This window comes from Pangasianodon hypophthalmus, chromosome 13 (genome assembly GCF_027358585.1).
Source record: "Pangasianodon hypophthalmus isolate fPanHyp1 chromosome 13, fPanHyp1.pri, whole genome shotgun sequence".
NCBI classification, from domain to species: Eukaryota; Metazoa; Chordata; class Actinopteri; order Siluriformes; family Pangasiidae; genus Pangasianodon; species Pangasianodon hypophthalmus.
In genome coordinates this window covers 9,348,524-9,375,616 of record NC_069722.1, presented here as the reverse complement: position 1 = coordinate 9,375,616, position 27,093 = coordinate 9,348,524, and the positions used below count along the sequence as shown (strand labels likewise).

Genomic DNA, 27,093 nt, shown 5'->3' with positions numbered 1-27,093 from the left:
TTAGAATTAGACTTTTCATGCAAGACAGAAATTGGTGTTTGGATGGACATAGTGTTGGAAATGAGGCCAAGTGTCTGGAATAAGAATATATTTCATTTGCTCCAGGGGTTAAAAAAGTACAGAAAAATCTTATTCAGAGAAAATTCTCATAGGTTGTGGAGTTGTACAATGTTTAACAGTTAAGAAGTGTCCATATTGTATATTAATGTACTCAACTGTATAAAAGTATTATTATTATTATTATTATTATTATTATTATTATTATTATTAGAGTTAATGTTCGAGTTAGAGTTAATGGTGGGGAAAAATGTGATCTCAGTGACTCTGACCATGGTGGTTGGTGCCAGACAGGCTGATTTGAGTATTTCAGAAACTGCTGAAATCTCCTGAGATTTTCACACACAACCGTCTCTAGACTTTACATATCATGGTGTGAAAAACGAAAAGGCTAAGGTAAACGCAAATACTCTCTCTTCATAGGGGTCCCTAGAGGACTAGTGGTTAGGCCACAGTGCTCTCACAGCTGCAGCCTGGGTTTGATTCCCAGCCAGGGAACCTACCCCAGCCACTGGGGCTGCGTGCAACAGTGCACTCTCAGTGCCGGTCCCAAGCCCGGATAAGGTTAAGGGGATAACGGGAGGGTTTGCATCAGGAAGGGCATCTGGCATTAAACTTTGCCAAATCAAATACGTGGGCCAATGAGCCGCTGTGGTGACCCCTGATGGGAGCAGCCAAAAGAGGAGCAACATAACTGTGGTAAGCATCTCGGAGCACACAACATGTCAAACATTGAGGCGGATGGACTACAGCAGCAGAAGACCACATCGGGTTCCACTCCTGTCAGCCCAGAACAGGAATCTGAGACTACAGTGTGCCTACAGTGTGACCAAATCATCAGGCCCACCAAAACTGTGCAGCTGAGGAATGGAAAAAGACCAGGCGATGTGGTTGCACAAAAATTCTTGGTTATGTAGAATATCTATGCAAATTGGTATGAATTATATTCAATGTTCTAAATAAAGTTTATAAAATAAAATTAAAAAACACTGTAATACAACTGATCGAAGACAGCCAAAAGAAAAAATATACTTGGAAGTTATAAATTAAAATGCAAAAAAAATTATTACACTTTTCAGATTTCCATTTTCTTTTGGAAAGCACAAACATGAATAAATGAAGTACAGTAAAAAAAAAAATGTACAGTTACTGACTTCTTTGCACTTCTAATTTGCTCATAGTGTGGTGCAGACCCTCTGTGATTTATTACTTTGTTCACTTGCCTGCCTGTTCAAAAGTTATAGCTCCTACACCACACTGTCACTTTTCAGTATGAATCTTCTGAACAGGACTGGAAGCATCTGATCATGTACCAGCCAGTGGTGGAGGGTGAGAGGTCACAGGAAGGTGCTGTATAAACAGGAAGAACATAGCATGGGGCGGGATGTGACGTTTCCCAGAAAGAGGAAAGACAAATCCCACACACACCTGTGTCTCTCATACTGTAATCATATAAGTCATATTAAAATCATATAAGTCATATGCTATGTCCCACGCAGTCACCAGATATCAGCTCAGTTGAACAGCTATGAGAGATTTTTGGACAGGCATGTTAGGAAGTGTTCTCTGCCACCATCATCAAAACTTTTGGAAAAATGAGGTTCATCCCTCCAGTACAATTCCATAGATGTGTAGAATCTTTGTCAACGCTCATTGGAGATGTTCTGGTGGCTTGTGGTGGCCCAATGCCTTATTAAGACACCTGAATTTGCTTTTTCCTTTAATTTCTCACCCATCTGTATGTGTGTATTGCACATGTCTATGTTAAAGGTGGGGAGAACTGAAGGAGGTGGTTGGTCATGTGTTTCCTCAGTTCATGTATTGGCAGAGGAGTAAAGTATACAGGCATCAGCTCCTGGAGATATTAATACCACATAGTGTGGAAGTCCCCCTCCTTCACACACAATTCCACACAGCACAACACAATACACAGAGAGGATGTACATCACAGTGGCAGTTAGTGCTGACTGAAATAAACCACACTACCTGACTTCTGGTCACATCAACAAAATTATTTTTGAAGACAATTCCTTGTAAAGCTTGAAAGTGTCAGTGCAGTTGCAAACATTTATTTATTTTTTCTGGAAAGTAACTTGTAGCAACTGATGGGTCACTATATTGTGCTAAAATTTCAGTGTGCTCTGATACAGTTAGAATTGCCAGAATGGAATCACGCGTACCATCCTGTGAGGACTTCCAATATTTTTCAGTGCTTATAAACTGTATATATTTATAAATAAAAGTAAAAAGTACTGGCTATATCTTTGGGTCCAGTCTGTTTTTCTACTCTAATAATATTAAACATAGGATAGTTAGGTGACAATACTTCCTTCCAACAGTGAAAAATGTGCAAAAGTCCATAATCACTTTTGTCTAGACAATAGATTAAAAAAAATAGCCAGAAGTTGCTGTTACTGAGGCAGTCATGATATAATTATGGGAATCATATGTAAATATACAATATGTAGCCCAATCTGTTTGCTAGACATGAGTGGAAATAGAGCAGGCTGGTATATATATTCGATTCAACGGCCAACAAAGCTCAAACAAAACACTTGTTGGACAAAATGGGAATTCAAAGTATGTCTGAGAAATGAATGAGGTAAGGTCTTAGAACTGTGAGAAAAAGGTTGAAGGCTATTGCTATGTGATCCAAACTCTGAATAAACACATTACAGCATGTTTCATCCAAAGTGTACCTCCGTCATAGCGGCTATTTGGATTATGAAATCATTAAAGTACACTTGTAGCATGTTTGACTTGTAGCATTGCACTTATCCTCATGGACAGTAGAGGTTTCTAAAAATTACAAATTGCTCCTTTGAATCCTGGTTCAGAAGTAAATCTCCCATTATGCATAAAATTGTAGAAAACTTCTTTGAAGTAACCTTATCTGGTATGACTAAAAAACATTTTATATCAAATGTTTCTTATTAAGCATAAGGATTTATAGTTCTCAAGGCAGGGAATTTTATTTTTCTTTTTCTCCTTGTGTCATTACTTTTATTGAAATGAGCATATTCTGGCATCATTCTTCTGCTTTTCTTTGTTCTCACACAGTTATTCTGTGGGAATTTGTTTACAAGGCCTTTGCTGAAACTCTAGCTCATGGACAAGCAACCTTCTGGCCCAGCTAACCCTTACAGACACACACACGCACACACACTCACACACACACACACACACACACACACAAATCTTCATCTAATTCTATGTCTAATTCTTGGCTTGAATTCAGTTATTTTAATCCCAGATGAAAGCATGCGACAGACACTATGAGCAATCTGCCAACAATAATTTACTTCTCTCTCCTGAGCCTACAAGCACATGGCAGCACTGTAGAGCTCCTCTGATCATTGGCAAATATTTTGGTACCCAGCCTGTAAAATAACATACCACTTCTTTTGAAACTTGTCAGAAATGACAAGCTGACATAATGTATTGCAGTGTTATCTCTAAATACTGTTGCCTGGCAGCCATTTTTGAAATTTACTCCTTAAAGTTGTAGACACTTAAAAAGGAAACAGGTCATTGGTTGTTGCATTTTGAAGAGCTAAGAAATGCAACTGGGTGAGGCTTGAAATGGTGATAAAGCCACATTCCTGCAAGTAAGGCAATCTGACTCTACATACCCCTTTTAAAATTGCAGTTTTTTTAATGTGAAAAAAGAAACCAAGATAAATCATGTCAGATCATTTTGCACATTTCATGTGATATAGCAACCAACAAAATTCAAGTGAAAAACTTGAATTTTAGGGGGGAATAAATTTAAAAGCTTATAATAAACTGGTTGTATAAGTGTGCACACCCTTTACTAATAGGGCATGTAACTGTGCTCAGAACTAACCAATCACACTCAAACTCATGCTCAAAAGTAATTATTATTACCCTTGTCATCAATGAAGATTCTTATTAACTCCAAATAAAGATCAGCTGTTTCTTTTGGTTTCATCTGACTGCTGAAGTCATGTTCCGCAAAAGGCTTTCAAAGTATGTACAGGATCTCATCGTAGAAAGGTATCAATCTGGAGAGGGGTGCAAAAGAATTTCCAAAACATTACATGTACCATGGAACACCGTGAGGGCCATCATTAGCAAGTGGAGAAAATGGGGCACCACACCAAACCATTTGGCCAAATCTGATAAGACCACAGTGAAAAAAAGAAAAAAGACAGCTTATCACAAAAAAAAAAAAAAAAAAAAAAACCCAACGGTGGAGCATGGTGGTGGTAGCACCATGCTATGGGGCTGTAGTCATTATATATAGAATCAAGAGTAATTCCAAATACCAATCTATTTTGGTGCAAAACCTACAGGTCTCTGTTAGACAGCTGAAGATGAAGACAAATTCAAATTAAAAGACTGATTGCTGTATTACAAGCAAAAGGTGCTTTAAGAAAATATTAGTTAAGGGGTATGCATACTTATGTAACCAAATTTTCTTTTCTTTTCTCTTAAAATATTTCTATTTGTTTTTCACTTGAATTTTGTTGGTTGTCCTATATCCACTGTATTTATATAAACCCAAACATAAAAAAATGTCAATTTGAGTGAGACATATTACAGTTTGTGTGTTTGAGTGCTAGAAGAGAAACCAAAATGAAAAGCAAAGGCGATCAAATTTGAACTGCATTGTGTAACTTTCGAAAAAGAAAAAAATGTCTCCAGTCATCTGAAAAGCTCTGAGCTTCTTTCACCAACTGTTTGTGTGTGTGCGTGTGTGCGTGTGTGTGTGTGTGTGTGTGCGCACAAGTGAATCTGGCCAGCAGGGTGGGAGGAACTGTGAAAGAGGCATTTAGTTGCTAGGGGACTTTCCCAGCGAAACACACAGTTGTGAGATCAAACAGTGAGCACCACTCTCACTGCCATTCCACTGAGACACCTGCAACTCTTAGAGCGAATCAGGCTTTCATTAATCATAACTCTATAAATCTGACAGCTTAATAGCTTAATAAGCACACACATGGTCTGACACACACACACATAAACACACACGAAGACTGTATACTACTTACGCACTACACCCAGATACAAATAACAAATCTGCTCTGACCTTCTCATTATTTACTTAGTAGAATGGTGTTAGACTCCAGTCCTGAAGGGCCACAGCCTTACACAGATTTGTGTCTCTTCCTCATCTAACACATCATATTCAATCTTAGAGCATGAAAAACACATGGGTATATACAGTACACACACACACTGTACTGTATATACAGTGCATTGCAAAAGTTTAAATCCTGTTAGGAGAAAATGACGAATCTTTAGTTTATTTTATACAAGACTTGTAGTGTTAGTTATGCTTCAGAAGTGTCCCTTTATCATCACAATTATCATACATGATTAAATAGCATTAAGTTGTTAAATATCAGTTGTGTTATAAGTAAGGAATAAAACACCATGGAATGTGCTGTCATAGCAAAATAATCAACCCTGAAGTTAATTAATTATTAATTAATTGTTTTACTTCTCGTTTACCACAGAAATTTGCCAATTATTACCATTTTTAATTCATTAATGAAGGTCATGCTTTATAATAATTTTCAGTAACATCTAATGTGGAGGAACATCCACAAATCAAGTTCGTTCGTTATCAGTTATATTATAGCAGCTATAAACAATCATTCCCTCACCAGCCTCTCTTTTTCTCTCCCTTGAAGTTACTATGACAAAAAAAAACACAGCTCATAATTTTACTGAAAAACCAGAAAGCACAAAGCCCGCTGTCCTGAAGACTTTTCTGTGGTGGAAAACTTACTTACTGCTAAAGTTCTGATACTGGAGACTCCTTCCATAAATGTTAAATGTCCTTACAGAAAGCTGCACCATATAAACAAATATATGTTTTTCTTTGTTAAATAATAACACTCTGACCAATCAGATTTGAGAATTTAAGAACGCTGTGGTAGAAGTGTTCTGTAATAATTTCTATGCCCAAGCTTTCCCTTTATAACTGCCTCCAACTTCTTGTGTATCTTCTGCTTTTGCAATCAGTCCCTTCAGTTGATTATAAAATTGTAAAATATTGGTACTTTTTTACGAGGACTCTATGGTGTTTTTTTTATTATAATAATTTTTTTTATGTGGAATCTATGAATCTGTGCATTCATCTATAGTCAATATCTAGTTTCTTTATCTTTGCTTTGTATCTCATCATGTTGCCCTGCTTTTTTTTTTTTTTTTGAATAAGAACAGTGCTCTTGCTAAAATATTTGATATCCTTTAGGAATCCCAGTGAGGGTTAAAAGATCTTGCCTCAGATTTTCCACAGTACATGTTCATGTGCTTTTCCCAGCTATATCCAAAAACAGCTTTAAGGCAAGTAGCCACAAAGTAAATACCAAGATAATTAAAATATAAAAATGATCACAGAGCCAATTCATAAAATGATTATTCCTTTGTGGTGGTGTCATGAAAAAAAAAACACAAGCAGTTAAAGCATGTTTCCATGTTTGGTTTGATTATGGTTTATTCCCACTAGTGTTGGCTTGGAACAGAGCTCAGCTGGACAACAGACTTGGGAGTAAATAGCATGGAGGTGGAAGGGCAGAGAGGGAGCGAGAGAAAAGCACAAAAACAAAAATTGGGGAATTATTAATTGTTTAACACTGTACTGTGAAATAAGTAACTCTTATCCACACCTGACTTTCTTTCTAACTCAACAGAACAAATTTAAAATTTAGGACCTTTTTTCACTATATTGTATAAAATAATAAGATCTTTGTTAACTCTTTTTCCGGAGGCCAAAATTTTTTTTTAATTATTTTTGGGCGTTGAATTTATTTGTGATGTCACACTTCACAATAGTGGTTAATGGCTCATATGAAGGAAGATACTCAGGGCTTTAAAAAGAATTTGCAGTCTTTCCTAAGTATTTCTTTTTTTTACCTAGCCTACTAGGTTTAAATGTTATAATTTTATCATGGCAGTTGTATACAGTGTTTTACTATCAAAAAAGCTTTAGTTGTGCTGTCCGTTTTATCTCTGTACCAATGTTATCGTGGAGAGGTGTGAGTTGTTTGACCAGCAGGGGGCTCACATCCCTCCATTTTCCCATTGCCCTGTTCACCAGCAGCTAAACACAGTCATGATACTTTACACACAGAAACCCAACAGCGTCCTGACTAATCTTATAACAGACTTGCGGCAATAAAACAATTAATTTGTTTATACTGATTGAAAATGACCGATAAGTCGATTTCCAATCCACCAGTGGAATGGAATTCCAGTGTACTGCTAGAAAGGGTTAAATAAAGGATCACTGATGTGTTTTTTGGATATGCTGGTAATGGAGTGTTTTGCAGTACCAGATTCTGGAAAGGTTTACACACATAAATAGCTAAATGACACAGCTTCATTGTGTGTGATGAGGAAGTCTGCTGCTCAGCTCACACTATGGAAAACGCTTTAGTGCTTTAACTCATTCCCAATCCTTCACTTTGGTCAAGCCAACCTTAAGATGATTAATACAAAGGAGCATTTTAATCACACTCTGTGGAAGTGATGACCGAACTAGCAAAAGCTCTCAGAGCTGAAAGTCCCAATAGGCCTTTGGAAACAAAGTTATGGTCATAATTCAGGAATTTATCATGCTCTTTTTCAGCCCCTTAACTTGGCATGAACAGTCTGAATCTATCAATGCTGCACTGTGTGCCACCACACTGTATGTCTCCTGCTCTATCACATACAGAAAAAGTGTTGATTATGAAGAGAAAACATATGATTTACTATATTCCACAGTCTTAATAGTGAAAGAAATAATGAATAACACAATGACAGAACCAGTCACATGACCTAAAACCTTCCACATGCAGTAAATAATTTAAGCTATCTATTTTAGTGACAAGTTGGAATATAGAGACTATTACCAAAAACTAGGTGGTCTGCTCAAAAAAAAAAATTGTTTCAAGATTCAGACCTTATTTGATGACTTTAATGACTCTAATTTGCTTATATATTAGTATTGCATAATTCAGGCAGTATGTATCCATGTTCGATCCATTCTGATGCTTGGACTCATAACTGAAATTTCCTCAGCTCACTGGTCTTGGTGTAAAGTGTAAATATATAATAAGTCCTCAGACTCAGTTTCCTGCAGCAGTGACTGCGTACCATTAAACAATAGCCGTCTTCTTTATGCATCATCCTGTTACCTCAGACACAGGGTTACCACTGTACAATTTCCTCTATGGTAGTCAGGCTGGAAATATCATTATGGCTGAGGTTTCAGATATGTACTTAAACCAAGCTCATGTTTGATCAAAACTTCCTGAAGTGGATTTCCAAAAATACGTGGCCTAAAATCGCAGATGGCCTAATATGAGAGAGACGGTGTACAACTACAGTTATTTACTAATTTTTACTTCATTCTCACCTTCAAGGAATGTGTGAAGACTCTCCCTTCCTGCCCATATTCCTGCCTCACTGGTCAACTATTATGCCACATATCGGATCCAACGAATCCAACGTCAAGTGGGCCAGACCAAAAAAATCTGTTTAGTAGAACAATACCACATCAACAGCTCCTCTTAACTGTGTTCATTTAGTGACATTTATTGGAAAGGTACATACTGAACGCACAAGCCAACTGAACATCATTTATCACCTACAAAACACATGAACACACTGTAGTTCATTACAAAGAAAACACATTTTAGATATTATGCTTTTACCATACCATAAGTATTCACCCCCTCAAAATTTTCCACATTTTGTTGGAATTTTTGTTGCATTTTGTGTTACAACCTGGAACTGAAATGGACTTAATTGGGGTTATATGTCAATAGCTTTTTTTTCTTGAATCTTTTAATTCCATTACCATCCACAAGCCAATTTTAATTTTTTAATTTAGAACATAGATTCTAAATTCATTTGATGGGCCAGATTAGAACCTTTATCAGGCTGGATAAATGTAAATGTGATCAGGCTGGATAAATGAAGTTTATAATATAATCACAGCATATAATAAAGAAATATCAATAATATTACCAAAGCAGTATTCTCCTGACTTCAGCTAATGCCTTAAAAATCCTGTCCCATATCATGGTTTTGTGCATGTTCCTTATTTATTTCACCTCATTTCAGTATAAATGCAATATTTCACCCATTACTAACTAAATACATCTAAATGGATTATTTTTAAATTATCCTTAACAAATCAGAACAAAACTCAGACTAAATGTATGCAGGATGCAGGCTGAAGGAATTTGAATGGAAAATAGATTATAATTCATGGAAACAATATAATGCCTAGCAAAATTCATTAAATTGTTGGGAAATTTATTGCCATCATAAATATGAAGAATTCACTGATATATACACAATATCCCAGAGGTCCTTACACATGTGAATGAACACTCACAAAAGTGCATGAAAAGACGTCATCATGAAAATGTTACTGCACTGAATCACTGGTGTACATTCTGTATTTAATGGAATTAACAGGAGCTGATCTGTTTGGATATCACAGCTGCATGCCTATCCATGCATATACATAATAAATTCATTCAACCCCGAACCCCAAATTTCTTTTACCCCACATTGCAGCTGGTTATGGGCTGCCTGGATGTCCACCAAGATAACAAAAAATATTTCTGCCACAAAAACAAATGTCAACAATGCAAGTTTTTCTCTCGTTTTTTTTTTTTTTTACATAGTTTTTTCCCAATCTGGTCATTTGTTAATTCCCACCCACTAGCTAGCTCACCCCATCACATGACAGTTACCAACTAGGGTGGTGAAGGCTAGCACATGTTTCCTCTGGGAAATGTGAAGCTAGCAACCAATGTGGTAAACTTATACCTTTGGCACATGAGTTAAAAATCACAAACGTAATGCCTAAAATGTCAGAAATGCATCACCTTACATACACTTTTAAGTGTTTGGCTACACATTTATCTTTGAACAATTTCCTTAGCAAGAGAGACAGACAAAGAGAGAGAGAGATTGAGAGAGATTGAGAGAGAGAACGAGAGAGAGAGAACATACTTGAACAATTGACTATATTGTACATCTTACTGATGAATGAAGCAGAAAATGAAATGGCACAAAGATAAAAAAGATGAGAAAAGGGCAGAAGAGAAGTAACAGAGAGGAAGAGAGAGACAGCAAGTGGGAGATGGAAAAATAAAGAGAGGAGTGAAAGGGCAAATGCTTTAGAGCAGGAGAAGAAAAGATGAGAGAATTTTGCAGCTTCGCGTTTTGGGAAGAAAGGGCGAGAGCGAGGGAGTGATGGAGAGAGAAGGACTGGAGGAAAGACAGAGAGCGACAGTGTGCAAGTGAGAAAGACAGATGAGGAATCAGACAAGTTGTGAGAGATCTTGATGCTCTTGTTCACACTTGACCTCTGTCCTTTTGCTCAGTAGCTCAGATCATCTCCTCGCACACACACACACACAGTGCCATCATTTCTGTTGCGGTCGTACACAGTAGTTGTCATGCTATCTGACCACAGAGCTCTTTTGTCCATGACTGTTGCTGCTACCCACACATTTTCCTAATGACTAACGCCATATCAGGATAAGAGGATTCAGCAGCCTGCAGTCTGTAAAATGATGAACATCTGTGACTTCATATTTCCTGTTTTTTTTCCTCATTGATTTCCAAATAGCATTTATAGTAGTATCAATACCGCAGTAGTAATCAACGCATTTGATGCGTCAATGCATGTGCAAGGAGGAAGACAAATGAGCATTTCTCCAAATTCATCAAGTGTCATTGGAACTATTGTGAGACCTGTGTAGTGTAGGTTAGATGTTTGGGAGCTGGCTGTATAAAGGAAAAGCTTTCAAACCCACTGTAAAATATTGTGGTGGATCACTGATGCTTCGAGGATGTTTTGTAGACAGTAGACATCCATTCATCCTATTTAACGAGTCACTAAGGTAAACGAATCATACGTTCCTTTTGTGCAGGGCTTCACGATTGCCAACCACGAAATTTAAGTATGGAAGTCAAATCTTTACATTTCCATACATATCCACATCACGATTATCAAAGACAGATTTTACGCAGGTTTCCATGATGTATTCACATATCAGTATTTTTTTTTAAATATGCAATTGCAATTTAAATTTGTGTGTGTGCCAAACCTGATCTGTGCCCCTTGAGTCAGTGAATCATTTCATTCATGACCGAGATTTACTCTTCACTTTTTCAGTGAATCAGATGAGTCAGTGAGTTCAGTGAGTCTCATTCCGGCTCATTCCTCAGAGATGAAGGTTTCCAGGTTTGAGAGCATGGGCAGAGTTGGGCTGCGTGTGAAAAAGAATTCTTCTAAACATGAACATACAAGCACATTATAAAACAACACAAAAGTAGCAATGATTAGACTACTCAAGCTGTTTGTTATCTGCCTTAGGCTGCATATTGGAACAATTTGGTGAATGAATATGAACAAATCACTAAATAAAACTCCGTTGACACGAGTCATGGAAAAGATTCAAAAATTTCATCTATAGTAGACATTGGCTTAAGGGCTCTTGTGAAGATTGATGGCTTTCAAGATAATGACCCTAAATATACATAAAAAAACAAGAAGTGGAACACAAAATCACCACAGTGCAATGGTCATCTCAGTCTCCAGATTTCAATCTTGCTTCAACAGATATGCAAAAAAAAAAAAAGATTTTAAATTGGAATTATTCCTGAATGCTTTAGGCTGCTGGAAGAGTTAGTTGCATAACTGACAGTCCTATTGTGCAAATGGGAAAGGTTATAATATTTAAAAAATAGCACTAAAGCATGATATTCAGATATACCTTTTACTTGTCTGACTTGGGGCAATGCCTTATTGACCTTTAGCAACCACAGAGCACAAAGTTATTATTCATTTATGTTTATGCAAAATGCCTACAATATTTTATTCATATCTTTCTATTGCTTATTCATATTTTAGAAAGATTAACTAACAGTTAAAAAGATGGTTTGGGATGGATGATTCAATTTTTACATACACTGATTTTAATAGCTAACAACCTCAGATAACAATCTCAGGATATCTGACTAATGTGATAGTGACAATGCGTGGCCCATATCTATTTTTGTCAAAAAAAAATGATTCCTTTCGTTAATATTTAAAATTTAGTATGCAGTATCCTCTGTGCAAAATGCCCTAAACTGATTGCCCCCGTTGCTTTTGGCTTCTTCCCCTCAACACACACACACACACACACACACAGCCCTGCCCTGAAGGGGCGGGAAAGATAAGAGCTCACAGACTCACTCAGAGGCGCTCGAGCTCACCGTAATCAAGACGGTGCGGGTGACACGCGCGCAGCGCCGCGGACTGATAAGCCTCCATGGAATAGAGAAAAAACGTTCATGTTTGCTCCAGTAGAGACCGATACGAAGAAAAGTAGTACAAGTGGATCCTGATGCGTCATGCAGCATGGAGTGACTGCTACAGAGGGAAGTCTATAAAACGCTAACGATCAGCGGAGTGGACATTAAGAGCAAGAATCTACATTTCGGAAAACTTAACTTTGCATGATCTAGTCATTTTTCTTTGCTTTTTGAAAGTGGGGAAAAGTCTAGTAGACAGACAGTTAGCTTAAATTATGCGTGTGCGTTTCTCAGCATTGACCTGTGCTTAAAAGTCAATTTGGAGATTCCTGAAGAAATTTCTCTCCTCCGGATTTTTGCATTTAGTCTTCGGTTTTAACAGCTACTCGATTTAATAAGCAGACAGACTTTACTTCAGAGAGACCGCTGCAGCGTTACAGTAAACCCTGTGGAGAAGAATCTGCGTGTTTGCTGACTGAGTGGAGTTTTTGGAGCGCGCGCCGCTGGTTTCCTCGCGCGCCGGTGTGTTTCAGTAGCGGCTGTGCGCTCGCGCGCCGCTGTCCCGCGCTCCGAGTGCTGAGAAGAGAAGAGCAGAGCAGAGCAGAGCAGAGCGAGCGGGCCGCGCGCGCCTCTCAATGCGGCGGAGCGATGAGCACTGGGCTCTGCTGGCTGCGCGCGCTGCTGCTCGCGGCGTGTCTGTGCTTCGGCGGCGCAGAGGTAAGAACGGCAGCTCGAGACTGTTCTCACTTCATAGCTTCCATTAAGTCTCTCCATTAAGTCTCGCTGCATTGTCTATCCTGCAGGAAGAGCGATGTTTGCAACCTTTTAATAATGGGTATTATTCACAGAGCATTAATCACAAGAATTTATCCGACCTCAGTACCTATACCTCTCACGATGTTGTTTTGGGGACGCACTGATTCGATACTTTAGTATCGGAACCGATACCGTCCCGAGACGCTGAATCAGTATCAGATCAGGTTCATCTTCCGAATGCGATATCACTGACATGACTCAAATCTTACAACACAAACTGTCTTAAAGCTCTATCATGACTGTAATGGACTGTTTATGTAAGTTGGCAAAAGAAGCTCACACAGAGTTGGTTCATTACTAGTGACGTCAGTATCGATTCTGTATCGGCTGTGCTCAAAAGTTTGGATGGTGTAAGAAATTAAAAATTAATGTCGGTGCACCCTACCCACCCTCACTTTATGATTTCAGTCAGTAATTAATTGGGGTGGAGGTGCTGGAGGTGCTGGAGGAGGAGGTGGTGGTGGTGGGGTTTGGGGTTTGGGGTTGGTGGTAATGGGGTCATGCTTTCATGGCATGTCCAGTGAGGATAGGAATATCTGACAATTTTGACTTTGTGGGGACATCTGCCTGGTTCCCATGAGGACTACTACCTTTTGAATGTTTACTTTTGGTTACTGAGGATAATGTTAAGGCTAGATCTAGATTTAGGTAATGCAACTAGTTAATGCTATAATAATTAGCTGTATTAATAATTGTGTGTGTGGGTGTGTGTGTGCTGAAAAAGGGATCCAGGAACAATTTCATCTATGCCGTCACTTCCGTCTCACAATGCAACGATGACCTACAAACTACAAAAGTTTTTCAACTACAAAAAGGAAGTGTCTGTTTACCCTGAGGAACCTGCAAGTCCTCTAAAACCTTGTTTTGCCTCATTGCACTTTGATAAATGAGTTTGTATACAATTCTGTATGGAATGAAATCCATAGAGTAGTAGATAAACCAAATTTATCAGATGACAGTCCATAAGACTTGAGTGACAGGTACTCACCACGAGGGTTATTACAGTACCAGGTGAAATCAGCATGTACACATCTCCAAATACCACGGAAGACATTTTTATGAAGAGCCCTAAAAAGGTCTTATGATTTGTTAGTTTCACCTGTGATTTTACTGTTTCAGAACAGGGGAGGGTGTCTTGTAACTGGAGTTACAGTGTTACAGTATGACTGAGGAGAGAGTGAGGAGGGGTGGGTGGAGGGGTTGTAGATTTTTTCATCTTTAAGGCAGATCCAATGGCTGCAGGCAGCATGTGTTTTACCTCTTTGACTACAAATGTGTCTGCACTTTGAGGTGCACTTTTAGGAAGTCCCCCTAGTAAGAACATACTTTTTTAATGGTTTTTATGGTTTATAAAAGCTTAGAGGAAAGAGAAAGTATGCAGTACAGTGACAAAAATTAAATGTGGGCATGTTTTAGTAAGTATATATCTGTCAGTTTATGTGGATAATTTTAGTGGTTGCTTAATTCATGTTTAGTCAAAGTGGTGAGTTGCGGCATATTCGCTAAAGGGGAAATTCCATCCAAAAAAAAAATCCCTTTTTATTGCCAGTGATGTGCTGAGAAGAGAATATTCACCTAAAAAGTAGGAAATTGCCTGATTTCAAAATTCAGCTTTAACCAGGTGGATATTTGATTTTATATTGGCATGGTTTATATGGGCATGTGTTCTGTGTACATTTTCCATTTCTAAATATAATGATCCTTCCTCAGTACTTTTTCCTCACAGCATGCATCCCATTGTTTCTCTAGAGCAGTAGACCCCACTCTGAATTATAGTGACTGGCAGAAATAGTTCCAAAACATCTCTACAAAGCTAATGCCATATTTATTTCTGCTGAAATGTAAATCAGAATCGATGGGCCATAGATGAGTCAGTGTAATTCACTATCAGTTTGTCCATACTGATGTATTGTGTATATGCATTTCCATATTTTATAGTCGCTTTTTATCCAAAATGACTTACAGTAGGGTTTAGCATGTACAGGATGTGTAGGCATAAACTCATAAGTGTGTGAGTAGGCAGTAACTTGTAAAAGTTGAGGCCATGAATTTGTGTGCTGTTCTCTAATGGTGAAGAGCTTATGTAATTTTTCCTACTCGGATACAAAATACATGGATACACTAGCAACCGCAATGTATACAAAAAGTACATGGCATGATGTGTTCCAGCATTTTATTAAACTCTAGTGGTTTGAGACAGTACCTATTCCTGAGAATGCTAAACACAGTACTCAAATGTTTCTGCCCACATTCTGAAAAGCCACCAGTAGCATTTATATCCTCATCTATATACATAGCTTAGATGTATACTCATTCCACTAGAAGAGGATTTTTTTCCCTTCCAAAAATATTGGTCTTGTCTTAAAAGAACAGTTTTAAGTAAGACAGCTACTACTTTAACCTGATCCTTTTTTCCCCTCTACCATTGTCTAGCAATATAAGTCATGTCCTTTTACAATATCAGCTACAGGATGTACATTGTCCCAGTTTTGAAACAAAATGAAATAATAGACAGCATGTACAGCATTTTCACCCTTCTATTTTTAATACATTCAGTGTCTCAGGACCAGAGTGTCTCAGTCCATTTCTAAAAATAAGTGCAAGTAAAAAAGGCACATTTACTAAAGTTGCTCTCGACTGAATATCCAGGAAAATATCATATTAAATAGTAGTATATTATATTATTGCACACTACCGGATACACATACTGTATGTATTTAAAAAGTAGGACAAAACTACAAAAACTGTGAGGATCCAGTGCTTCAGTGTTTGATTTTAAAAGAGATCACCATTTAACCTGAGACTTAAGTATTAGGATTCATGTTAATATTGTATTTTTAATGCTACCTAAATATCCAGAAGATCACAACTGAAACCTAGCTAGAGAATGCCTAATCTACTTATTAATGTCTAATTATCTCTGACAACTTGATTGATAATTTAGATAATGTTATCTGGTTTGTGGTAACTCACATGTAGCTGGTGACCTAACCACCTGTTATCATCCAGTAAAACTAGCACAGAAAATTGTTCTTAAAATAAGGCAAATCGGGACCCCTGAGTGGCGCAACAGAAAAGCCTTCACCCTATCTTCCAGAGAGTGTTTGTATCCTGACAATTTCCCCTGTCAATCACAGCGACACTAGACAATTATGGGTGTCTATGAGCTCATGTATGTAGAAGAGGGTAGATAGCGCTTTCCTCCCAGTGTGTTTTGCTGCCCTAAGACTTAGCATAAGCATAAGTAGTTTGAAAAGATGCAGTTGGCTGGCTTCACGTGTCTTATGTTAGCCCTCACCCTCCCTGGTTAGTAGCTGTCGTATGATAGGGGAGAGCTGGCTGGTGCGTGGGAATTGACAAAGACAAAATTAGAGAGAAAATGGGGGGGTATTCCCCCCAAAATAGGAAAATCATATCTTAATGATTTTGAAGATATATTGTTATATTCCATATTTTTGGATACAGAATCATATTTCTGTTGAGTTCCATATTTTTGGAAAATAGAGATTCTCTTCATCTTCATCTTAGTGACCAAATGGGCCAGTAAATCACCCAGCAAACTGAATCAGCTGTTTTGTGTCTAGATTCAATATTAGACATATTATTGTTAATAGCTGTTTTTTTTTAATCAGTAATCATTAATGGAAGAATCAAATTACTGATAGGAAGTCTCAGCCCCTAAATAATAAGGTAGTGATTATAAGCCTATGGCTTTTAGGTTTTTTTTTTGGGAGCTTTTTGTTTTTATGCAGTTGAATGACCTGTCTGAGCCCACATGGGTACATGCCTGAAGCTGAAGTGTCAACAGGTCTTAATGGACAACAACAATTATGAGCACTCAGGACCACAGCATAGAGATAAGGAGATAAGGAGAAAAGGGCATATGGCTCAGAACTGGGGCTCTTCGGCTTTGTACGCGGCTTCTACTTGTACTTGTGAAATAATAAATCAGGCATATCAGTGATTTAGAATCCAATCCTCTTCATCTCTCTTTCTTTCTTCATAAATATCTCTCAGTGATATCCCTTCTATTCTTCATCTCTCCATCCCCCACTTCCTCCCTGCCCCCTTTCCTGTCCTATGTCTCCATTAAGTGCTGCCATATGAGTAAGAGCAATAGTCACCCAGTGGCCTCTGTCTGGACCCACACTATGAACAGAGTCCTTGTGCAACTACAAGCACTGAGACAAACCAGCTTCCTCTACTTACCTACACACACGTGTATGTGTATGTGCGCACGTGCATGTACACACAACTCAAAACACACAAACATCAACAGAATAGTGCCACAAACACTTTTGTTCAATTTAGAGCTTTAGACAATGCTTTAGTTATACAATGTGTTCACAAGTGATGATCTCTCTCTCTCTCTCTCTCTCTCCCTCTCTCTCTCTGTCTGTCAGAGGGATCCTCTCCCTGTAGCTCTGGCTGAGCTGATGAAGAGCGGCTCTGTCTCCTCCACAGAAGATCTGCAGCTGCTGCTGCTCTCTGACTCCGTAGGTAAATCTGCTCTTTCCAAAATTCATCATTTTTCACATACCGTATCACACTGGTCCATTCATGCTTTTTTCCCTCACAGTCAGGGCTCTCTGATAAGGCTCTGTTCTCTCAAACCTCACACAGTCTCAATTACATCTCACATAAATTAGAACACATTGATGTGTTGAAAAAAATCAATAAAAACTATGGACCAATGTTAATATTTTTAGCATCCAGAACCATTTTTCAATAAGCAATATGTCTAGCACAGTTTCAAAGGTACAATAAACTGGTAATATAACCACACAACATTCAATTGACATGAGCCAGGGCACTTTCAGTGCAGGTCCCAAGCCCAGAAATGGGGAGCGCTGGCATAAAACTTGTGCCAGAACAAATATGTGGATAGGTGATCTGCTGTGGGTACCATGGGAAAATCTTCAGGATGGAGGAATTTTCAGCTGCACAGTAAAAAAACAACAAACAAAAACAACAACAACAAAAAAAACGTTCCTTTTTTTTGTCTTATTAACTTAAAAGAGCCATAAGAGAGGCTGTAGAGGGAATGAGAGTTTATAGCCATTATAAGCTAAATGATAACAAGAACTAACTTGTTTTGGGACATTCCACAACATGTAAATGTAACCATAAATGGACAAAAAGTATAACTTGTTCTTCAGTTAATTAAAAAAATGCTCTTGTTGGCGAATTGCTGTGGTATAAAAGGAAACACTTCCACATGAAGTCACAGCACCTCGTTGTTGATTATTTTCCTATAACAACACACCCCATTGTGTTTCATTCCTGTTTTATTACTGTTCTTCTTTTATCTCACACATACAGTATTACATTTTCTCATGTAGATTTGCAGTGCATGTATACCAAGTCTCTCTACTATAGCTAAGTTACTCTGTGCTATATGCTTTTAGATTATTATTGCCTGCTATCATTCTGATTTGTTTGAACACCTAAATGTATTAGCTTATTATTCTATTATGAATGATTCAGTTAATTCTGTTTATTTAATAGGAAATGTATGTAGTATGTAGTATGTAGAATGAAGCATGTAAGGGCAGACCTGATGATGAGTGTATCATCCCTATAGGATCTCACACTCAATCAGAACAGTATCATTCACTACTTTAATAGAGTGCTTGGTAATAGATTTCCCGTAATAGATTTATAAGGCTTAGTTATTGACTTAGCCATTTAACACACACACACATGCACAGAGAGAGATGAAGAAGGAGAGAAAGGGAGCGTGAGATTATAACAGTTGTTTGGAAATATTGTAACAATGCTAACTGCTAAAAGACATGCAGACAAACAATAGAAGTCATAATAAATGTTGTAGAGATAACATCGCTCAGCTTAATATGAAAGCTTTTTTTTTTTTAATTGCAGATGACGATCCAGAGAGCGACCATGCCAACAATACCAACAACCGGCTGCCAAGGAGCCTTCTGGGTAAGTTTCAGACAGCTTGTTATTTATATCTTGTTTTTCTTTCACTGCTACTCCCTCTCTCTCTTTCTCTCTCTTTCATTCTCTCAGTTTTTTAGCTACTGATTAAGATTTTCTGTGGCAGTTATAAATCACACTGAGATAGCTGACAATAAATCTTGTGCAGAATCCTCAGATGCTGTTTTAAAAATCCATTTGTAACTAAGCTGATGAGTGATGCCAGCTAGCTGGCTGGTTGACTGATGGTCCTGTGTGCAAGTGTGTACGTGCTTATGCAAACGTATATGTGACTGGTGCCTTCATCTCAGTGATAACAGCCTCTCCATCACACTAAGCATCGTTACCTCATTCCCTGAATCAGCATATCGAACCTGTCAGTCACTGAGGTAGAGGTGTTTTTCAGGCAGCTGTATCAAATCACTGTCCCTATCATGACAGAGAAAAATGTGGAGTATCCACATAATGTAGCAGGGCGTTAGTGCCAGTGCTGAGTGAGCTCTTTTTAAGACAACCCACAGCACAAAATTTATTCTGCAGCACTTGTAGCATCTGTTACACCTACTGGCTACATCGCTAACTGAAAGAGCTTGTCCACTGAGAGCTCTGTTTTCTAACTTCATCAGCAGCTATACACTTTAACTTAATTTAATACAGTTCAGTTCAGCATGGGACAAAGTTTTCTTATTATTATTCCTTGTACAGTGTAATGAAAAGCTTACATGCATGCAAGAGTCAAGATATAATGTCTGGGCGGTTTAGGAAAACCCATTGGATATTGCTGTGGCTGAATTCTTGGAAATCGTCAAAAAAGATGAAATTTTTGGTTTGGATTTGGCCAAACTTGTGTTTTTTTGGTCTATAACATACTTTAACTCCTCAAATTTAAGAAACATTTTTCACCAAAAATACATTCAATGTTTTATTACTTTCTACGTAGCTTTCCTAGGATATCTTCCTGCAAAGACAAACGTGGTGGTAAAAACCCTCAGTTTGTCCAAAAAAAAAAAAAAAAAGTTCTAAACCTTGCTAGCTAAGTGTGATTTATTCACACAATGAATGTCAGGCTTTGAATAGGTTTTAGCTACATGCCATAATGAAATGGACATAAGCAAAATCAATTCAGTTTGTAATCGGATACAAATTGTAAAAATGTCCGTCATGCTCCTGCGCCACAATCAGGATGAAATCGTTAAATACAATTTTCTCCTTTTTCACTTTTGCCGTAAACAGATTTTTAATGCTACAACAGAAACATATTTCAGTTCAGGAAAGTCTACAGTATTCAGAACTACTATATATAGCAGAAAATGTCATAATTGGTTGTATCCTCTTAGGCTAAAATGGCAAAGAGACACTGACACTACCTTCTTCAGAGCAGATATGGAGGCTAAGAGGGTTATTACAAAGCTTTTACCGTCTTTTGGTTCTTTTCGAACTGTTTTTTTGTTCTGTTATTGCCTTATGGGGTACCTTCATTGTCCGTAGAATCTAGTATTTTTTTAAATTTGCCAATTAACTGTAATGCAAATATTTGTTATTAAAAACTATGTAGTCTTGTTATCGAAATGTTCTTGAGTGGAGTAAAACTAAAATCAGGAACATTTCAGTGACAAGCCTATATGGAGTGAAAACATTTGCAACCCTTAAGGGTTTTTAATGGCAAATCTTTATATTACAATATAAAGATTATTACTTATATTACTCAGGTATTCAGTAGCAGAATTCAGTAGCAGAATTCATGTAATCTTTAATCTTATCAGCTCAGCACTGTCACTTCCTTTACGCAAAGCTTTGATTTTTTTTGCTTATTTTCTCCGCAATTTTGTCATCATTACCACCCAGCAGTCAGTTCTCCCCTATCGTACGACAGCTGCCAAGCAGGGAGGCTAACATGTGCTTCCTCCGAGATACATGAAGCCACACCCTCTTTTGCATACATGAGCTCACAGACACCCACGATTGGATAGTTTTGCTCTGATTGACAGGAGAAAGAGCATGGCCAATTTTTGTTCCCTTGGCACCCAGCCACAGATGGCTATGACATCATCGGGACAACAATAGGGTGAAAGCTTTTTTACTGCATCTCTCAGAAGCCAGTATTGTTCCGGGTTTTTTTTTTTTTTTAGATGTCCTTTTAGCAATGATCTTAAATCTACAGTGGGGCCCAAAAGACTGAGACCACTAGTGAAAATGCTTTTTTTGCATTCTTTTCTAATTTAATGCTACAATTTTCATTACAAATTATAATATTGACAACAACTTGAATGAAAAGTAGAATCTGTGAAATATTTACATGAAATTCATTGTTTCGTAGTATTTGCTTTAATGACAGTGTGCACTTGAGCTGGCATGGACTCCACAATTTTGTGCAAAAACTTAAGATCCATTTAAAATCAAATCCATCAGAGTGTCATAAACCATAATCCAATTATAAAAGAAAATAATCCCAGATCTTCAATGCGGTCTCAGGTCTCAGACTTCTAGACCCCACTGTATGTAGGTGTGATAATTTATGCTGTTACCAGTTAAGGATATTGATGACCCTTTACCTCATGATGACTGATTAAAGCACTAACAATCCTATACTGTTCTAGTCATTTGTAAGAATGCATTTAGTCAGGTTTCTTGATAGTGGCTTGTGTATTTTGAGCTTGTTGCATACGTATTTGTTATATCTCTGTGTTTTCCTCTGTAGATGCTCAGCCAGCACAGCAAGCCCAGTGTAAGGTGAGGACAGAGGTCATGGAGGTCACCCGCTCTATGCTGGACCGTAGCAATGCTAACTTTCTGCTATGGCCACCATGTGTGGAGGTGCAGAGATGCTCTGGTTGCTGCAACACAAAAAACCTTAAGTGTGTAGCTGTACTCACTCACACGCGCTATCTACAGGTACGCACACACAAAAATACAAACCTACTGTACCTGCCTATATTTAATGTCTGCTCAGTTAGTAATAATTTAATTGTGATCACCATATTTGGCTTCCTTAGTTAATTAAATAACTGATATTGAACAATTTAGCTGAAGTAAGTAAATGATTTTTATGCACTGAATGTGTAAGAGTGTAATGGTCCTCTATTGGCTGAATAACTTTTTATTATAACATTGTAAGGCAAACCCTCACTCATTCCCTACTCTTGTCTAGGTGATGAAGATCCAGTATGTGAACATGCGCCCAGTTTACAATAAAGCCATAGTCTCAGTTAACGATCACGTGGAGTGCCGCTGTCAGCCTGCTCCTCGTCCAGCCTCCCGCAGAAAGTCTCCTGCTCACAAACAAGAAGTAAGAGATCGCTCAGGTAAACCTCGCTATAAAGATGAGCTTCACCGGAGAGATGAGCTTAAACCCAACCAGAGGCTTAAACTAGAGGATCTGCTAAGCCACAGCTGGCTGCCCCTAGAAAATGGACACGATGCCTGGAGCCATAATAAGACACACCACGGAAAGAGCAGAGATCATTCCCTTGGAGATGGGAGGAAGTATAACAGCAGCTCGAATGGCACAAATGGCTGGTCTTCTGAGAAACTGACAAATCCTCTGCCCAGTCACATTAAGAGAGAAGATACAGGTATATTACTACACAATGTGACAAGGGCAAGAGAGAGAGTGAAAGAGAAAGAGGCCAAAGATGTAGAAATACAGAAAAACAGTACAGTAAATGATGGTAGGCTGACTAATCAGTCATTAGTGAATGGGGTCAGCCCCACTGAAATAACCAATCAGATTCCACAGCATGAGTCAGAGCTAATACAATGTGCAGGCCACAGCAAAAGTGCCGAGGGCAGTCAAGAACACAGAAATGAGACTATTTCCCAGATGGAGACCACCCAGAATCAGACACACAGTGAAGCACATGTTGGGCAGACCAATCAGACTACGGTTTCTAAAACTGCAGATAAAACCAATCAAAAGCAAGGCCATGCCTTTAATGCAGAAAAAGAACCTAGTACTAGAATAAAAGGAAATGAGACCCCAGAGATGGTGAGCACTCAAGAGGAGACAGAGGGGACCAGAAGCAGGTCCACTTTGCTGAAGGAAAGGAAGGCTTTAGAGGAGGAGAAAGAGGAGTTGCTGTTACTTCACAGACGCCTTGATGAAGAAAAGCACAAACATTTCCTGAAAACACAACTACACAGTCAACATGAGGACCAAAAACAGCACCAGCTGCACCACAAACCTCAGCAAACCCACACAACTACACAACGGACAGGTAAAAACCTACAAACATGACATGACTAAAACGATTTAGTTCAGATTTCCCATTCCACAAATTTTTGGGGCACGGCAAATTTTTTACCCCAATCACTGTGCGCTTCCATGACAACCATTCATGTAATGTTATATTTCAGCAAAGCAGTTTTCTCAGTAGGTGAGTGGTCACTGGGTCTCTATATTTTCAAGTATGTTTGATTTACTTGCAGATGAATCATGTAGTGTGAAACCCTCTGCAGCTAGTAGCAAGTACAGCAATAAGAAAGAAAGCCAATAAGAGTCTGAGAGGAAGTGTGATTCATCTGCTTTCATGTGCAGCAGATCCCTGAATCCAGTTTAACAGCCATCTATATGTGTGAGAGGGAGAGGGCAAAATGTAAGCACATTCATAATGCTTCTATAAGAAATTATTTGGCATGTTTAATCAAAATGGCTGTTAGGACAAAAATAAAAGCAAAAATAAAAACAAACATGACATGATTCCTGGTGGCACACAGTATACAAAAATAGCTACTCTTTTCACCCTATACCTCCAGTTCTCTTTGCAGAACAGACAATCCTCACTGCTCACATCTACCCAACTAATCCTTTCTCAACCTCTTTTTCTTATATCTCTTTTTTTGTTTCTATTCAAAATAGACAAATTCAGAAAGCCGCATGATAGACAGCTCTTGCGTATATTTTCATGAGAAAGCGGGATCTGAAGATCCAGCACACTTGTCTGCAACCAAAGATAGTGTGTGAGAGTTGTCTGTAAGCGGTTGTCTACATCCCTTTGTCCACCAAATAACTGATTGCTAGTGATTCAAGTAATATAGAGTACTTCAAGAGCTATTATAATATTCAAGAGCTATAATTAGTCATTCTGAACATATTTTATTTAATCGCATCACTAAATGATCTGTCTGTCTTTATTCTGCTCTTAGAAATTAGAACAACTACCCCAGTCAGAGTGTCCACTCCACACACACATCCCCGACTGCCCCCTCGTCCACCAAAGAGATTGAGGAAACATCGCAACCGCATAAGCAAGGCTGTCATGAGGGCCATGCTCATGTAGCATGCATAGGTGAGGTACGCAACACACGCATTTACGCTTACACTCCTAGAGACAAAGGTTCCCCCCTAAAGGGTTCTAGTAGAACCCTACAACAGATGGTTTTCCTTTCAGAAAGCTAGAACAGTTAACTATCAAAAGAATCCTTGAGGAAGCCTGTTTTCTAAAAGTGAATGCCTTTGCAATGAACATTATTGTAGAGTAACTATGATTAAATGAATAACTTACTACTGTCAGCTGTGTAATTCCTCTTTTTCTGTATGCTCTCTTGTAGATGTGTGTAAGGTGCAGTACCTCTCCAGATCATTGCACTATCCTGAATAATATAATTTATTCATGTCTTCCTGTCTATGGAGATCCACAGCCTCTAGTACTAATCCTCATGCAGTAACCCTGTTTCTGGGAGCGTCTGCGTTTGGCAGAGATCTAGGGGCAGAGCTACATTCCTACCATATTCCCCTGACATAAATAACAGTGATGTTATTAAAGGGGACAGAAGACATTAAGACAAGCAGAAGATTTGCCCTGGATTCAGACTGACTGTCCAGTAGTTGCTACAACTCCTCAAAACTGCTCTGAAGTCCTTTTCCTAAGTTATGCTCCAAGTTGGAAACCTGCCATGACTCTGTGGAACAATGGAGCTGAGGGAGTGGGCTTGGGAATGTGTCACTGAAACTTTTAGGATAGAAAAAGACATGCCTGGAAGTCTAGAATGAAAAAAAATCCTCTAGAATAAAAAAAAGAAAAACACTGGACTTTAGAAGATTTTTGGAATGAATGGGGCTGGTCTGTGGAAACACTCAGAAATAAAAGAGACTGGTCTAGAAGCTCCCTAAGCGCTCTGAAAATGCTACTCTAGAGGCTCATTCAAATGGAAAAGACTGGTTTAGGAGATCTGTGGAGTGGAGATTTTGAGCTAAATGCTCTCTGGAATTAAAACATGAGTCTGGAGAAGATCTCTGAAAAAAGAAAGGCTGATCTAGAACTCTTTTGATTGAAAACACTGGTCTATAGAAACTGAAACGGAAGAGACTAAATAAAAGTACTACTCTTGTAGCTGCTTCAAGTGGCTTCTAGTTTAGTTCTATAATGTGGAAATGATCAACTAAATGTTCTATGGATTGGTAAAGAGTGGCTTAGACGATCTGGAGGAATGGAAAGACTAGTCTAGAAATAAAGTGGAATAAAGTTCAGTTTATATTCTCTATAGATTAGAAAATACTGGTCTAGAGGATCTCTGGAAATAATTGAGTAGTCTTAATGCTCTCCTAGAAGATTTCCATGATAAAGACTGGTAAAGAAACTTGTTTTTAATCAGTAAGCACGTTATAAGAGAGACAGAAAACCAGAGCTCTCCCATCCAACTGATATAACCAGATATATCCATACAACTGACATAACCAGTTTCTCTTCTAACCATAATCACCAGATCCACAGCTAGTTTGAGTGGTGTACTATGCCATAAATTTGTAGAAAAAAATGGTTCCATCTTGCACTCTATATCAATTCCTGTCCGTCCAGGGGCACCCTTAAAAACACAGTGTAGAACCCATTATTTCTCCATCATGCAGGAGTAGATCACCTTTAGGAAGCTGAGAACCCTTAACTATGGAAAGAAGCCTTGAGGAACCCATTTTATTGGTAGCATGTAGTCATATCTGTGGAACATAGTACAGAGCTGTCAGTGTCTGAGACATACTGGACAGCTTCACCTCATCTATAGTTGTGAGCTAGATATAGATTAACACAAGTGTTTTCATTTATCCATTCATTCAGAAAGAGAAAGGTAAAGCAAAACGGAAGCGAGAAAGGAACATGGATATAACTCAAACAAATTTTCAGTGTTAAACAGTGTTTCCAGTATTTCTGGATTATTAAACATAATACAGTATTACATAATACAAGTCACAACCACTTAACAAATCATATACAATACATAAACACAGCAACAATACTGTTTTAATTTTCTTATTTAATTTTCATATTATTTAATTTGACTGCTAACACTGGAAATTCTCAGATGGCAAATAAAGGCTTGCAGTTCTATTGTATTAATATGGACCTCTTGAAATATGACGGTGCTATGTAATGATAAGAAAACAGCTTTACCATTAATGTTATTTATTCTTTTATGATTGCTTTGTTATTAGTTTTTCTTCATTAATTTTACTTATTTGTTTCTCTGCATTCTGTTAAAGGTGTATTTGTGTTTTTTCGGCTCTAGATGTATGTGAGGCAGTGTTTTGCACCGCAAAAGGAATATGAATAAAGAACTAAACTAACCTGAGCTAAAGTTTCAGATGGGCCATTTGCATTTCATGATTTCTATAGGACTGTGTAAATGCAGTAGTAGACATGTGGATTTTGCTTCTGTCAAAGCTAAGAGTAGAACAATTTAATGTTAAAATTCAATTTAAAAAACAAACTTACATATCTCAATCCACGTCCAATATGATTTTTGTGTGTTAAATTGTATGGAATGTTTGTGTTCCAGCATTTTCTGCATAGCTCTATGTTGTGGTTTATCATTCACATTTTTCAAATTTCATTTCCTTTTTCTTGTCCATACTTCATATTTTTACATTTACTGATTTGGTAACAGTTTTCAAACTAAGTCATACTCACTTCTTCTGTCTCTCTTTTCAACCCCTCTCTCTTCATCTTTCTCTCTCTTATTCTTGTTGACTTTAACTAGATATTATGAGAGTCCCACTCCTTTGCCCAG

The 27,093-nt window shown here is 38.1% G+C and overlaps 1 protein-coding gene and 1 long non-coding RNA gene across 5 annotated transcripts in view; one reads left to right on the top strand and one right to left on the bottom strand.

Moving 5' to 3' along the window:
• Positions 1-24,731, bottom strand: part of LOC128319789 (uncharacterized) — a 49,785-nt gene extending 25,054 nt beyond the window's left edge. The window contains exon 1 of the long non-coding RNA XR_008303255.1: positions 24,597-24,731. This is a non-coding gene — a long non-coding RNA (uncharacterized LOC128319789). The remainder of the gene's footprint in view (positions 1-24,596) is intronic.
• pdgfbb (platelet-derived growth factor beta polypeptide b) lies at positions 12,289-26,655 on the top strand. Of its 4 annotated transcripts, none has more exons than XR_008303253.1 (7): positions 12,289-13,056; positions 17,559-17,655; positions 19,039-19,101; positions 21,794-21,987; positions 22,244-23,309; positions 23,951-24,064; positions 24,238-24,374. XR_008303253.1 is itself a non-coding variant. In XM_026917140.3 (7 exons), the coding sequence occupies exons 1-6, from the start codon at positions 12,988-12,990 to the stop codon at positions 24,369-24,371; spliced, it is 1,623 nt and encodes a 540-aa protein (XP_026772941.3). In that variant the 5' UTR covers positions 12,290-12,987; the 3' UTR covers positions 24,372-24,385; positions 24,643-26,655. The 4 variants fall into 4 exon arrangements, 3 of the variants coding, with proteins under 3 accessions (XP_026772941.3, XP_026772940.3, XP_026772942.3); XM_026917140.3 differs by lacking the exon at positions 23,951-24,064 and adding an exon at positions 24,643-26,655 and having other exon boundaries at positions 12,290-13,056; positions 24,238-24,385; XM_026917139.3 differs by lacking the exon at positions 23,951-24,064 and adding an exon at positions 24,643-26,655 and having other exon boundaries at positions 12,291-13,056; positions 24,238-24,380.
• Positions 26,656-27,093: the final 438 nt, after the last annotated feature.